General features: G+C 32.9%; 1 protein-coding gene across 1 annotated transcript; it reads right to left on the bottom strand.

Moving 5' to 3' along the window:
* Positions 1 to 7,280: 7,280 nt before the first annotated feature.
* LOC129950539 (uncharacterized protein K02A2.6-like) lies at positions 7,281 to 8,090 on the bottom strand. Its single transcript, XM_056062469.1, has one exon. It carries the CDS (start codon positions 8,088 to 8,090, stop codon positions 7,281 to 7,283), a length of 810 nt encoding a protein of 269 aa, XP_055918444.1.
* Positions 8,091 to 16,439: the final 8,349 nt, after the last annotated feature.

Raw genomic sequence — 16,439 nt, 5'->3', positions numbered from 1 at the left:
ATGTGGTTAGTAATTTGATTAAAAGCTTTTAAAAATCACTTGCAGAAATAAAAGAAAGAAACACAATGGAAAATGTAGGTATTCATGCTTTTTAGCTCAGGAGGTAAAAGCTTTTAGCACTTGTATGAACTTCCGGATCTCGTCAGCTGATTTCATTTTTTACTTTGTTATGGGTGGTATGATATAAACTCAAGATGAAAATGATTCAACACCAGCATTTCATTAATCTTTAAGTCCTTTATTTTACAATTCAAGTAAGAGAGCAATCCTCTTAGAGATTTAAGATTACTGCATGTTAAGGAAGACGTTTGCTTTTCAATTATATGTAGACACTTAAGGGGTTATACAAAAAAATGATGCAATTTTTTAATGAGCTAAATATAGAAGATTTCCAGAACTGTCAAAACAAAAAACGTCACAAATCTCTTTTTTTTTTTTTTTTTTTTTTTTTAATGCCAGATGTCATAGGTAAAGAACTTTGATGATTGATGATAATTTCATTATTGTCATTGTATTAGATCTTCTGTGTATAGATTTTTCAAAATTATGTTTTTTGAAGTTAAAATTAAGATTTAAAACTCAAGGTTCAGTGTCTCTACTATGTAAATTTATGTGCTGGGTACATAGTATGTTATGCAATTAAAATTTAAGTTATTCCTGAAATTTAACAGAAAAACAAACAAAGTGTAGAAATAAAAATTAAAAAAGAGCATTTGTTATGAAACTTGTGGAAGCAATTAGTTTATTAAAAAGGTTAACAACTTTTTTTTTAGCAATTCGTAAATTAGTTTTTTTCATTTTTGACCTAGAAAAAAAATTGCTTTTCTATCGAGTATGTCAGAAACAAAACCGATATTAAAATAAAACTTATTTTATTATATTCAAAATATTGGGGAGAGTACGATAACTCAGGCGACAAATTCTAATGACGGATTTGTCATCGCCCCCGTTTAGGCGAAATGGAAAAAAATTATTAAAAAATATTGGCAATACTTACAACTAAGTTTTATAAATTTGTAAGCCATAACTTTTATCTATTAGCTTGTTTTTTAATCAAGTCAAAACTATGGTTAGTTTTTAAAACAAATTGTTTTAAACTCAAAATTTGTGCAAAAAAAGTTTTAAAGTGTAATTTTTCAAAACTTTAAGATTATCTACTATTAAGTGTGTTTTGGTATTCCATATATAGTACAGTGAGAAATCGCCAACAAAACGATCCGCAGTAGCCAGATTTTTGTATTTAAAAAGTAGTACCACTGAAATAAGATCTGTCAGAATAATAATAACACACACAAATAAAAGAAAGTTTTGTGAAAATCAAAAGTTAAAATTAACTTAGCAAAAAAAAACTAACTAAAACTAATAAAATAGACAACTTTCAAGAAGAAATGATAAGAAAACATCTGGAAATTGAGATTCTATAAAAAAAAAATGGTAATTTAACAATTGCTGAAAGGAGGGAAATTGGTCGTAGACTACTACATTAACACGTGGTGTTGAAGCGAGCTTGAAGATCCCCTCAATTCCTTATATACCTAAATTGAGTTGAAATGAGCTTGATTTCACTCGATTCCCGTCTGAGATCGAAGTCGATTCAAAATTTGAGAATACAAACCTGTGTGGAGGAGTTGGTTTAACAGATATTGTATTTTTATCTGTTTATTCGCATGTTTGTCTACAAAAAATATGGTTTTGTTTAATTCAAAATTCAAACAAAAATGGTGCTGAAATAATCAGTTCTTCATTGCTTAATACAAATCAAACTATCTCACTTGCACTTCATAGCCAACATCGAAACACCATTTGCATTTTAGAAAGTGCTGTCATACTTAATTTATAAGGTATTGACAATGTTCTATCTGCGGGGTGGTCACAATACAGTAAGAAGAAATGAAATAAATCGTTCGTTGAGATCATCAGCGTCTACAGTGACTATCCAAAGAACTAGAACAGAGCATCTTAGACGCTTCTGTACTGTCATAGCTCCATTTATATATAATAAACTTCCAGCAGATATATGCAACAGCAATAACCAATGCCACAGGTTCTTAAAAAATTTTAGAATTTGGCTCTTTTCTAAATCAGATGTGGAAGACTTAATGCGTGTAGTAGCTTGACCACTTATACATACCACGACAACCTAAACCATAAAAAAATAGTTTTACTTGCTTTATTTAAATTTATTGTCATCCATAATTTTAAATTCATATCTCATTATAAATTCATATTCTCTCCCACAAATTCCTTGCCCAATCCTAAAATCTTCATCTGATGCAAAAATATATCTCTTTTTTTTTGTAGTGTTCTCTCACTCTCTTACAGCAATAACTTCGACGCGGTTTTTCATCTAAATTAAAAGTATAATTAAAACGCACTTTACACTGGTTTCCGTACCACAAAGTGCATGATACCCTTTCATTTTATAATTCATGGTGCTCTTTTGTCTTCTATAGTTTTTATAATTTTAATTTAATTAGTAATGATTTGTATAAAACATTATGCATAATTAAATACTGTTAACCTTTAAATAATGAATTTGTTAATACTTTATGTACAAGATATATTTAATGCTTATCGTTACCTTTATGCTATCAATCATTATAATTAAACATTATTTTGCTAAGACAATAATTGTTAACATGAAATGGAAATAAATCTTAAATCTTAATTATTTTTAAATCTTTTTGTGCGGTGGAAACACCAAAAAGATTTATTTAATATAAAGTGAGATAAAACTTTTTATAAACATAGCAAAGCTTAATTATCTTTTCTTTTCTTGTAAAATAAACCCGGGTTGTCCATTTTCACTAATAAAACTAAATAATATCAACAGTAACAGATTGATTTTTTTCCCTAATGGAAAACTCATAAATATTTTCAAATGCAAAACTACTCAACGAACACAGCCATCAGATACAAATGCAATATCAATCGTACCAATATTTGAAAACATTTGAAAACGAAATCACATAAGACATTGTATATATGTATATCAGTTTATATTGTCACACAATTATAATATGCCACAGTTTCCCACACTCTTAATTTTCTTCCAAAGAATTGTCATCAACAATTCTTTGAAAACAAACATACAATTGTAATTTCTAAAGAATCATCTCCAATTCTAAAGAAACAAATTTGACTTAACTTTAATTTCCGAAGAATTGTCTGCAACAATTCTTCAACAAACAAAACTGTCACATTTCATTCTAGAGAATTGTCTAAGCCAATTCTCTATCTAGATGTGCACCTGCAAGATGCAATAACACTATTTAAGCTCTTGACAAACCCATAACAGATTTAGATTGTATCATGATCTCTTACAATAAACATTAAATAAAGAATAAACCTTTTCTTTCAATCATTGTTAAATAAAGAATAAACCTTTTCTTTCAATCATTATTATATACAAAGCATAAGATTCATTCGAGACTCGTATAAATGTCAAAAACCCATCCATAGTAAGATTCTACGTTTACTTTTATTGGTGTTATTCATACTATGGATATTGTTTTTGTTTTTCGTGTAAAATCCTACTATACTATGGATAGATTTCCATTAAAACACGGGTATTGTTTTTTTAGAATTCATTGCTCTTATTTGTTTGCAATCAAAAACTGAAACCTTGATGATTTTGTTTTGACTTGATTTAAAAACTGCCTAATAGAACAAAATGTTTGCTTTAAGAAAATGTATAATGCATAATCGTAATAATTGTAAGTATTACCGTTATTTTTTAACTATTGTTTTCCATTTTAAATAATATTTTTTTTAAATTCCGCTCCTACCTAACGGGGGGAGATAGGCCCATACACCTATAGCAAAAAATGCTTGTTTTTAACTGTTCTTAAAAAACCCGTTATAATTTCTTGTTTCCTGGTTTATCACACTGTTGCCAAAATATTGTTGCTGGTAGCAAAATTCTTTAAAAAAATTCAATTGACAACTTTTTATAAAACTTAAAATAATTGTGATGAGAAATATTTATTTTCAGTTCTTTATAAAAAACTTTATTGATTTTTTTTTTCAAAATTTTACTAGTTTGGTTTCACGTCAAATTATGTAGTATACAATTTAATCAAATTTTTTAGCGTTATTGATTCGTGAGATATAACAATTTTTTTTTTTTGATATTTGCATTTTTGAATAACTTTAATTTATCTTCGGGATATCAAAATATATTATATTTTGAAGATTTTTATTTCTTATTAAAAAACCGTCAATTGGATTTATTTAAAGGTTATATCTAATGTTATAAACAACATTTTTTATAGAATAAAATTAGTTTCTAGTTTATTTCGAATTTATATCAATTTTGTATCACGTCACAATGTGTTATACACAGTTTAATTGAAATCGCTAGAGTTATTGGTTAAATAGATATTTGGAGTCAACCAAATTTCTTACTTATTTTTATTTACTGTAGTAAGAAAAATTTTTAAAAGTCGTTTTTATATTTTCTGATGTTATTATCTATAAAACAAAATTAATTTGAAGTCGAGAATGAACTAGATTTTACTTGGAATACCATCTTCAATGAGGACAGGTTTTCCGTGACTGATTGTTGAAAAGCGTCTTTACTGTTAACGTGTCACTGTTTGGTAGTCTGACTACACTACTTATTTGAAAATCAGTCCGGTGCAACTGCAACGGCTGAATAGATTCCTCTACGGAGCTATGATTTTTAATACAAAATATTGATGTAGACAACGTTCATTCCCAAGGCAAAACTATTTTAAGGCCACACAAACGAAACGATCGCAATTTAGATAAAACGGTTTCTTAATCGTGATATCTCTCGAAGAGGTGATCCAACAACTTTAGACTTTTCTTATGTTATGGCACCACGTAAGTTCCCTTATTGAAATATTTCCTTGAGTAAATCATATCTTTTTGGGACAAAAATTAACATGGAAGAAAAATAAAAGGCTTTTTGTTGTGTTGCATGTCGATCAACAGTCAACCAGAAAACATTTTTAAAGTAAATGTTACATAATGTACATAGGATAAATGAAATTAGTAGTAACAGAAATTTCGTACGAAGCCAAGCTCACGAATATCTTTAATGATAACAAACAAAGGCAACACAATCTGCAATGTAACAAGAAAGCTATTAAATTCAATGACATCCAGACAAATAAAGCAGCTGTATCAGTATCTCAGTTCATAGCTTCTACTTATTCACTTGAAATTCTGTAATGTTCCTTTCCTGCATTGTGTTTACGAGTATGAACGCTTACGGAAAAGGTTCGAGGTGATGTAAATAATTTCGTTTATTTGCAGGTTGCTTTCCTTACATACAACTTTCTAAAACATCTTGTGCGATGATTGTTCCAAGGATATAGCCATACGTGCATATAGGTACTAACATTATTTGAAGAGCTGCTAGCCAGACAAGATACTCCAAGAAAATGTAATTGAATACGAAATTACTTTAGCCACGGATTAATATTTAATGAATTTTCTTGTCGTATTTCTTACAAGGATGCGAAGAAAAAACCTTGTAAACAAAATGTACCATACTTAGCTGTAGAATCATAGCATAAGCAAGAAAACGATTGGTTTATTGTGCGGTAAAAGAGAAGCGTTTATGACTCGAATGTAAATAAAATCCTAGCACACTATGCAGGAAATATAAACTAACTCAGGTTCTTTATTTTGATAACGTTCTTTTCAATGCTTTAACGTTAAGAACAGGTTTCATTTGTATTTAACTAATTGTTTAGTAAATATCTACGATGTCGTGAGTCGTTTTAAAAATGGCATACTATTAAAAAAAAGATAGATCTTTACTTTCATATGTATTTTTAACACATTTTGTATAGCTACCACAACACCACCACTTTCTATAAAGATAAACCTATTACATATGATAACTTTTCACTGAATGAACTATATTAATTTATATTGAATTAAAGTTAAAGTTCAAATAATAACAAAGTATAAACAAAACTTTAAAACAAATTCAAAGAAATGTTATATTTTTTTTTAAATAAAGAACTCTCAAATAAAAATGTTTTACTTTAATAATAATTCATAAGGGCGGGTAGAAGTTAAAATGGAATAAAACAAGCTGTGCGTGAGCTATTAACAAAAGTGAAATAAAATTCGATCAATAAAAATCCAAGGTTCACTAATTATATTTAAGATTTATTATAAAGAGAGATAACTTACATAAATTTAGGTTAAAACGCAAGTATTTTTAATAGAAAATTGAAAATTACTTTACAATTAGACTGAACAATATACTTAATAAGAAAGAGAAAAGTATATAGTTATTAAGTAATAGATTAATGTAAGTTTTCGTTAAGTTACACTGTAAGAAATTGTTCTAAATTTAGTTGAGAGAATGTTCTTTATTCATTTGACATTTAAGTTATCAAGAATTATTATAACAATTATAATAGTTTAAGTTTAGTGGAAAGTGCTGCCAATGCAACATCCCCCTATAGATATTAAAGTTTATATAAAATTAAAGTTTAATATTTCATTAATTACTTAAAATTCAAAATTATTCATAATAGTCTTATATAGTTTTTATAATTCAAATTAAATACAATTTATACTATTCAGGCGTTTTTTTTAATTATGTTAAATTTAAGTTTAGTATTCCAAGAAGTAAATTAAAAAATTGAAATGTTTAGCTATGACATTTCAAATATCGCCATAAACTTTTTTCACGGATCTGGTAATTAAGGCATCACTAGAACATCGACGGGCAGGAATCCTCGCAGTTTTTGTAGGGCCTGTAGATGTGTCCTTTTCTTCCGTCGTTGATGTTTGTGAATTGACGTCAGGTCCTAGGTAAACCTCGGTATAGAGGGTTTCATCTGTATAGATTTTAAATAAGGAGCTTGAATTAAATGAAATCTATTTCTGCGGATAACTCGCTTATCAGTTTCGACTAAGTAAGACCTATGTTGTACTTTTTTAATAATTTTCCCATGTCTCCGAAGATCAGTTACCCACACAAACTCTCCTGCTTTTAGTTCTACCAGTTCTTTTGCTCTGTGTCGTTTATCGTAATTTGATTTATATTTGTTTCTGAAAATTTCTTCCTTTTTTATCAAGTTTCGAAAATCTGGTTTTTCTGTTAAATTTACATCCGGAAGGTTGTCACGTAGTCTCCGTCCAAAAAGTAATTCTGCTGGACTAAATCCATTAGAAAGTGGTGTATTTCGGTACGCTAGTAATGCCAGATCCACGTTTTCTGGATTTTACTTTATTATATTCTTGGCTACCTTCACAGCCGCTTCTGCGGCTCCATTCGCCTGATGGAATTAAGGGCTGCTCGTGAAAATTGTAAAAGACCATTCCTTCATAAAACGTCGAAACTCGGATGAGTCGAGGTTTTGAAATTGCGTTCCACTATCAGTGAAAATACTTTGAGGTACTCCGTGTCGGCTAAACGTTGCTTTGCATACTTTTATCACATCTCTCATTCGCATGCGGACCAATTCTTCAACTTCAAAATATCTGGAATAACAATCAGTTATAATGATATACCATTTATTTTCTAACTTAAATAAATCCATGGTGACTTTTTGCCAAGGATAATCGGGCAAGCTTGATGCAACTAACGGCTCCTGTTTATTTCTTGAGTTCTGGACACATGCTGGGCAGCTCTTAACTTTAAGTTCAATGTCTTTTGAAATTCCTGGCCACCACATGTTTCTTTTAGCTCTTATTCTTGTCTTTGTTATACCTAAATGTCCTGCATGTAATTTATTTAACATTATAGGCCTCAAATTCTTTGGAATAATCATTCTATTACTTCTTAACAGTAAATCATCAACTAAACTAAGTTTGTTTCGAATAGAATAATAGTTTTTAATATCGGAAGTCAGTTTAATCTTTGTTGGCCATTTACTTCTCACAAATTGTTTTACTTCTTGACATTCCTTATCCAATATTTGTGCTTGGATAATTTGAACGATATCTTCGTCTTTCGTATAAATATTCTGTAAGGATATCTTGTGTATATAAGCTTCTATTTCCTCCTCTAATTCTTTTGAACCAGAACTATCATCAATGGGCATTCGCGAAAGACTATCAGGTGCTATAAGATTTTTACCAGGAATATAGTTCATGGTGCAGTCATACCTCATCATTCGTATGCGAATGCGTTGCAACCTTGGAGTTAGATCATCCAAGTTTTTTGTTTTTAAAATTTGTAAAAGAGGTTTGTGATCTGTTTGGACAGTAAAATTTCTGCCGATCAAATAGGTTTTTAGTTTGTCACATGCCCATGCAATAGCCAATGCTTTCCTTTCTATGTTTGCATAATTTTTTTCTGCTCCATTTAAGGTCCTTGATATATAAGCGATATGAAATTGATCTTTTCCGTGTGTTTGCAAAAGGACAGCGCCTAAACCTAGCAAAGAAGCATCGCACGACAAAGTTGTCTCTTTTCCAGGGTCATATATTGTTAGGCAGGGGGCGAAATCAATTTTTCTTTAATTTCCCTAAAAGCTTTCTCCTGGGTTATTCCCCAAACGAAAGCATTTTTCTTACAGAGTAAGCTTGAAATTGGTTCTATGATTTATGATTTATTGGGGATGTATTTCCCAATAAAGTCAACCATTCCAAGAAATCTTTGTACTTCCTTAACATTGGTTGGCGCTGCCATTTCTCGAATAGCTTTTGTTTTTTCACCGTCAACTTTTATCGACCCTTCCGAAATAATGTGCCCTAAAAAATGTATTTCTGTTTTACCAAACTCCGATTTTTGTTTGCTTAGTGTAACACCTCCTTCTCTTAATTTTGTCAGCACCACCTCTACTAACTCCTCAAGCTCTTGCAAATTTTCCGCAAAAATAAGGATATCATCAACATGGACAATACAATTTTTAACTCCTAACAGAACCTTTGACATTCTTTTTTGGAAATACTCAGGAGCAGAAGTAATTCCGAAAGGCAACCTCGAGAACTTAAATGTTCCAAAAGGAGTAATAAATGCCGTCACCTCTTGGGATTTTTTCGATAACGGTACCTGCCAAAATCCACAATTTGCATCGAGTTTTGCAAAAACCTTGCCTCCAGCTAACTGTGACAACCAATAATCTATTCCATGTATAGGATGCACCTGCCTTTTAACACATTTGTTTAGCTCTGTTAAATCAACGCAAATTCTAATCCCTTCCTTTTTAGGAACCACAACCATAGGCGCGCACCAGTCGGAAGCTTTTTCCACAGGTGTAATTATTCCGTCTTTTTCCATTTTCTTAAGTTCTTCCTGAGCTTTTAGTCTCAGATGAATTGGCACAACTCTAGGAGTCGAAATAGCAAATGGTGTGACCGTTTCCTTTAGTTCAATTTCGTATTGTTCTTTAAATTTATCCAAACCTCCAAATACATCCTTAAATTCCTCAAACCAATTCCGTTTTGATACTCCAAATAATTTATTAACTAGACCTAATTTTTCTATTCCAGATGTTTCCAACAAAGGAATTATTTCATCCGCGATTATGTATACAGTTTCCATAATTGATTTCGTTCCCTAATGTAGATTCACAGTCGACTTCCCTACAACATCAATTGGCTGGTTTACGCTAAATAATTTTGCTGCTGTTTTTTCTACTTTTATTCCCTTCATATTTTTAACTGCATGCCATGGTACTAACGTGACATCAGCACCCGTTTCGACCTTGAATTGTATACGATCTCCGTTGAGTCATAAATTGACTGACCAGCTCTTAGTCACAGCACCTACAAAATATTCCTGATCATCATCTACCTCGTCTTCATCCTCCTCTCGTACCTCATTTACTTTTCTTTTTCGAAACTGCTTTGCATAGTGCCCTATTTTTTTGCAACTTTTACAAACTACATTTTTAGCTGGACACCTATCGTAATCATGCACTTCTGAGTTTTATTTTGTTTATTTCTATCCTGAACTGCTTCACTTTTATTAGTTTTTGATTTATTTTCAAAACGTCTAACTCTATTGACTGCCGCAGGTGAAGTTGATGAGGGATCTTTTTTCTGCCGATTTAATTTTTCTAACTGCCTAAATGATGTAACAGCCTCTAGAGTGAGACTTGAATCTAGTTGTAATCTATCGCTCAACGCTTCATCTTTCATCCCTACTATAAGAGTCAATAAAAGCATATCATCGTGCAAAGCTCCCCATTCGCAATGTTTAGAGAGAATATGTAATGCTGTGATGAATTCTTCACCTGTCTCATCACCTTGCTTTCTTTTATTTAAGAAATCTTGCCCGCTCATAGATAACATTTCGTTTCGGTATAAAATATTCGTCAAATTTTTTCTTAGTATCTCCATAAGTTATTGGGGATGGCTTGAATGAAGTAAAAATCTCTTCGGCTTTTTAACCCATGCAATATATTAAAATATTTACCTGAGATTGATCAATTGTCTCGAGTAATCCATTTCCCATGCGGTACCTTTCAAACCGCTTAATCCATCTCTCCCAGTCTGAAGGTACAAATGAAAATTCCTCTGGAGGTCTTAATGTCATCGGTCTACTGGAAATAGCCACCGAAGTTGGTGTCGAATTACCTTGCAGCTTCTTATCGCTTTCTTTCGGCGGCATGACACGTGCTTTGCGGTTACGATATGGGTGTAGTACTCGATAGGAATTTTAGTTAATATAGGTTTTATTAAAGGTTTTCTCTTTTTTTGAAGTTCGAGTATTTTACCTTTTTTGTTTTAATACCTCATAATAATTTTATTATCTTACATTCGTTTTCGTTTTGGTGTTTTATGTTCGTTTTTAATATGAATTTTAAGCTGTATATTACTTCTTTTTGTAGAGACTTAAATTTCCTCTGCCACCATGTTCTAAATTTAGTTGAGAGAATGTTCTTTATTCATTTGACATTTAAGTTATCAAGAATTATTATAACAATTATAATAGTTTAAGCTTAGTGGAAAGTGCTGCCAATGCAACAGAAATAATAATTCAATTAATAGAAATTCAACATCGTCGGCACCACAAAAATAAAGTTATAAAATTTCAAAAATAACGTTATACAATTTCAAGATTATTTATAATAATTGCACTGGACGTGCGTCGTAGCCTTGTTCCATCGCCTAATCTGATAATACAAGCACAAATTTTTCCATCGCGACCAGGATACACCTCTTCTACTACTGCTAGTTTCTAAAACAGCTTCAATACGGATGAATCATGTAAATTGACGACATCATTTGTTTGAATCTTTGTGGAACCACCAATCTTATATTGGTGAAGATATCGAAGTTGTTGAAGATATTCAAGCTTTCAACGTTTCCAAAAAGCTCTCAACGTTTTTAGTCTAGCGTCCCATTTAACTTGAAGAATATGACTGTTTTAGCCCTCATCGAAACGTGCCATATCTTTTTATATCGCCTCAGTTTCTTCAGAAAATTCATAATGCTGGGCGTATGCAATCCAATAATCCTCAGCCCTTTGTAACTCATCTGCAGTTATCACATGGCCTCTTGCTTCAAGTCTCAGTTCATCGTTTGGTGTTATTTGAAATTTCGATGCAAAGAACCTTTTTCTCAAACGAGGTATGGCAAGCTACCAATGACGTCACTCTGAGAAGTTTAATCTAAGTGCAATTGTTCTCAGCTGGTAAAAGCGCTTCCAAAGGTTCACCAGGTAAGATTTCGTTTATTTTCGGATTATCAGTTGTTACCTGCAATATTATCCGCTTCGTTGGTTTCGTTTTCAAAAAAACGTTTGAATTTAACACCGTCTCGATGTCCACACATAGTTCATCTGTGTGAATGTACCACATGATTGCCAGAATCTTCTGCCGATCAGGTGGTATTTCTTTGAACGATTCTCTTAGAGACTTATGGCTGCTATTCCATTTGCGCAATTTCATCGAAGCTCGGTTCAAAATGCTCATCGATTGATTGTAGACCTTATAGGCGAAATCTTCTTCATCAACACTCATCACAAAATCGTCGACGTAGTAGCTTGACTCCAATACTTGACAAATCTCGCTATGATTTTGTGATTCCAACTTTAAATGTTTTCTGAGAGTAGCTGCTAGTATGAAAGGGCTCGATGTTACGCCGAACGTTACACGTTTCATTCTGAAAACTGCTGGTTCAGGAAGATAGCTAGTGTCATCAATATTGCTTCTAAAGCAAAAGAATTGATGAGAATCGCGATAATTTTTAATCAAAGTAACTTGCCTTTTCAATGTCTGCAACCAAAGCAATTAAACCTGTTCTGAAATTAAGAACAATCATAAGTAAATCAGGCAGTAAATTAGAACCAGATTTAAGGCAGTCATTGAGCGATACATAACCTTCAGCATGTGCAGAGCCGTCGTAGACAACTCGAAGCTTGGTAGTTTTCTTGTCTTCACGATATACACCTCGATGAGGTAGGTAGTAAGTACGGCGTTGTTCTACTGCAGACTCGTCCTCCACAATTTGAGCCACATCGCTTAAAATGAGTTCTCTTATCGCACTGTCATACCGTAGTAGATCTGCGGGTGATCTAGAGAGACGTTTAACTAAACATTCGAGGCGCGAAAAAGCACCGGCGCGGTTACTGTTCAAAAAACTGTACTCGTCTTTCCACGGCAAACAAGCCTCGTATCGAGTAGCTTTTTTACGATGCATTTTTCGATATAATCTTCAGTAAAGGAATTCGGATAGATTCGAGGTCCCATAACGTGTTTTCGTCAAACGAACTAATTAATAAACTATTCGCGTACGATGACTGACTAGTAAAAATATTTTGCGCTGGACCTTGCAGCGTCCACCCGAACAATGTATCAATCGCCATTAGACTGTCATTAATGCGGATTGTACTTTCTGAAACAATGCGCCAGTAATTGTCCGCTCCGATTAAAACAGATATGCCTTCATCTGGATGACAATCAAAGGGACGACCATCAGCAAGGACAAGATTATAATTTTCGACACACTTTCCCGATGGAATGCTTAAGACATCGACACATATTGAAGGGACATTTTTTCACCGTATTGACTTTTTAAATATAATTCCACAATTTTATACTTTTTCTTCGACGTTGATTGTTTGTTATCAGTTCCGCACGGAAATACATTAATATTTCGAGGATCAACAACCGGTAAACAGAGTTTTTCCACGCGCGATTCTTTAATAAAAGTAATTTGACTACCACCATTGTATATTGATGTGATTATCTTTAATTTGTTTTTAAAGAAATGCTGGTTCGAGAAAATTATAATAAGAAGAAAATTAAAAACAGGCGTGTGCTTTGTTAGTTTATCAAAAATGTCTACTTTTTATTAAAATTTTTGGGTTTGACAGATGATTGAAAAAATTATTTCGTATGCAAATGTTTTTTTCACTCTTTCTAATGAGTTTAATTTTGTTGCTATTTTCAAATCCAACATTCTCCCGGCAATGACAACATGGTTGTTATTTAATAAGAAAAAAAAATCATAAAATCTGTAAAATAATGGAAACAATAACAAAGTATTACGTTAAAATTCAAATCAAATAAAATATTACATAATATTAAACTGATTAAAAATGGAAAGATATAACGTTAATAATTGAGTTATTTATATTTCAAGTGACAGTCGGTTTTATGATGAGTTGAATGATGGTTGCTTTTTGTCGCTCGCAGAGTCGTAGAGGAGCGTAAGTGACTAAAAACAACCTCGAATGGAAAACTAGTTAGAATCTTATGGCTGGACAGTGCTTGGTATCAAAGCGAGTTTAACGATTGGTTTCAAAAGGCCGGTTGGTGTTTTAATTGTAACAATTCGAACGAGATCGTCGCTTCCTCGATGTAATTAAATGATACGTCCCATAGGCCAATGACCGACTAGAAAACGATCATCTTTGATGATTACTAAATCATTTTCTTTGATGTTAGTTTGCTTGGTTCGCCATTTTGTACGAATTTGCATGCTGAACAAGACATCTTCCTTGAATCGCTTCCAAAAATGTTGAACCATTGACTCCATTAATTGATGCCGTTTGATCGGATTTAATTCTGAGGGTGGTTGAGAAAATGTCCCGGTGTTATTGCCGTGAAGTCATTTGCATTCTCAGTGACTGGCGAAATCGGACGTGAATTGAGAACAGCTTCAATGCAAGCCAAGACAGTTGAAAATTCCTCGAATGTGAGTTTTGCATTTCCAATTACTCCTGATAAGTGAAATTTCATTATTTTTTCAGCTGCTTCGGCTAATATATTGAAATGCGGTGCTTCCGGTGGACTTAAATGCCATTGAATGCGTCGATTTGCTAGTGCTGGTATGATTTGTTTTTGGATTGATTGAAGAAATTTGTTGTAGAGTTTTAGATTCTCGTTGTTGACACCAACAAAGTTAGTGCCACAATCGCTAAACACATCATGAAAAAATCCACGACGAGCGACGAATCGGTCGAACGCATGAAGAAATGTTTGTGTTTTGAGATCACCAGCTGCTTCTAAATGAACAGCATTTGACCGCGACCTTTTGAAGCACGAATATCATAACGATAGTTAACGATAGTCGATGCAAATGGTCGTGAATTAGTATTAAAACGCGCAGTTGGTAATGCAGCCATATGTTGTTGTGATAAAACTGGCATGCTTTGAAACAAATGACAAACTTGTTTATAAAATGTCGTGCGAAATTGCGTACATCAAGAATCCAATAAATTTGACGAATTCGATTGACCGTCACTTGAGGTCCACCATGTAATGTAAGACGATGATAATAATCCGTGATCAACTTTGCAATGTAGCTTTTCGAAGGGAGAATTATTGGACATTTTTCTTCAAATGACATAAATGCATTTTGTAAACGACCGTTGACACGAAGAATGTTGTTGTCGATGAATGAGTTAAGTCGATATAATTTGCTGGACTTCTTGATTGGGGTTTGATCTTTAATAGTTTTGAGTTCATATGAGAATTCATTTGATTGAATCCACCGAATAAGTCAAAGTTCACTGTTTTGAATTTCAGCGACGGTGAGTGTAGGAACTAGTTCAATGAGTTCCTTTCTTGGAATTGATAGGAATTGATGGCGTATGCAAGGGCACGACGAAGACGGTTGAAATTTGAAAAACGTTGCATGAGTGCATTGATGCTGGACACTTCTTCTTTGATGTTGAGGTTAATTGATTTCACCTTTGAACGGAGCTCACTTCGATCGTCGTCATGAGCTTCGTATGGTGAATCTGGCCAGTCAGATTGGGGTAGTGAAAGAAATTGTGGTCCATGCCACCATAGTGATGAGTCACGAAGTTCGATGATAGTTAGCCCACGGCTATTAAGATCAGCTGGGTTTTCAAACGTGCGGATATGGTGCCATTGTCCAATTTTAGTTGACGATAGAATTTTGTGAATTCGATTAACAAAAACTGGCCAACGATTTGGATCTCCTCGAATCCATGACAAAACTACGCTGGAATCATTAAACATCAAAAAACATTATTGAATTGGATTCTCAATGATTTTTTTACCAGTTCAAGTAATTTTACTGTTGTTAACGGCTTGCGCATTGGTGTCATTTTACTTTTAGCCATGATTAAATTTACATGGATTTGCTCATTTGAATCGATGGTTCTGAGATAAAATGATGTAGCGTATGCCCTGTTTGAACTATCACAAAAAACCTGAAGCTCATTATTTTTGTTCGTTGATGATGTGATAATCCAACGAGGAATTTCGATTTCTTTGATAAATTGAAGTTGATCAAAAGTTTTTTGCCATTCAGATTGAAGGTCGATAGAAGTTATAATGTCGTCCTAGTCAAATTTACTCTACCACAATTTGGTCAAAAATAATTTTTCTTTGGTGACAAATGGATTAAGCAATCCAAGAGGATCAAATAAGCGAGCGACTGTAGATGACACATTGCGTTTTGTGAGTTGTTTATTGGTGGGAAAGTTAACGCAAAATGTGAACAAATCTTTGATGCTGGACCATCCCAAACCGAGTGTTTTGATAGCGTCTTCGGCATTGAATAAACACATCGTATTTTGATCATGATACTCAATGGGAATTTGTTGAAGAATCTCAGGTGAATTACTAGCCTGTTTACGGAGCTCAAAGCCGGCACTTCGCAGCAAATGAATGATTATTTGAATCATCTCAATGGCATTTTCGATGGTCTCGCTACCTGTTGTGATGTCATCAAGTTTTGAGTTTTAATACGGTGTAAACAGTTGGTGAAATGGCTTTGATTTCTTCAGCTTCCATATGAATAGTTTAAATTGCCTGATATGGTGATGGTGCAAGGCCAAATGTGACGATTTGAAAAGCGTATGTTTGAATGCCTAAATTATCGTTATCTTGCCACAAAACGTATTGATAGTGAGTGTCGTCCGGGTGTATATCGATGCAACGGTACATTTTTTGTATGTCGGGGATGAAAACATACTTGTGCGTACGCCAGTTCAGAATTATTGAAACCAAATCTGCTTGTACAACAGGACCGGTAGTCAAAATATCATTTAATGATTTTCCATTTGTTGATTT

The sequence above is a fragment of the Eupeodes corollae genome, chromosome 3 (genome assembly GCF_945859685.1).
Source record: "Eupeodes corollae chromosome 3, idEupCoro1.1, whole genome shotgun sequence".
NCBI lineage: Eukaryota > Metazoa > Arthropoda > Insecta > Diptera > Syrphidae > Eupeodes > Eupeodes corollae.
Note: the sequence above shows the minus strand (reverse complement) of the source record. Positions and strands in the feature narration are given on the sequence as shown.

Bases quoted from the DNA above. Each gene is read 5' to 3' on its own strand.
- LOC129950539 (XM_056062469.1), bottom strand. From the start codon at position 8,090: ATGAACTATATTCCTGGTAAAAATCTTATAGCACCTGATAGTCTTTCG.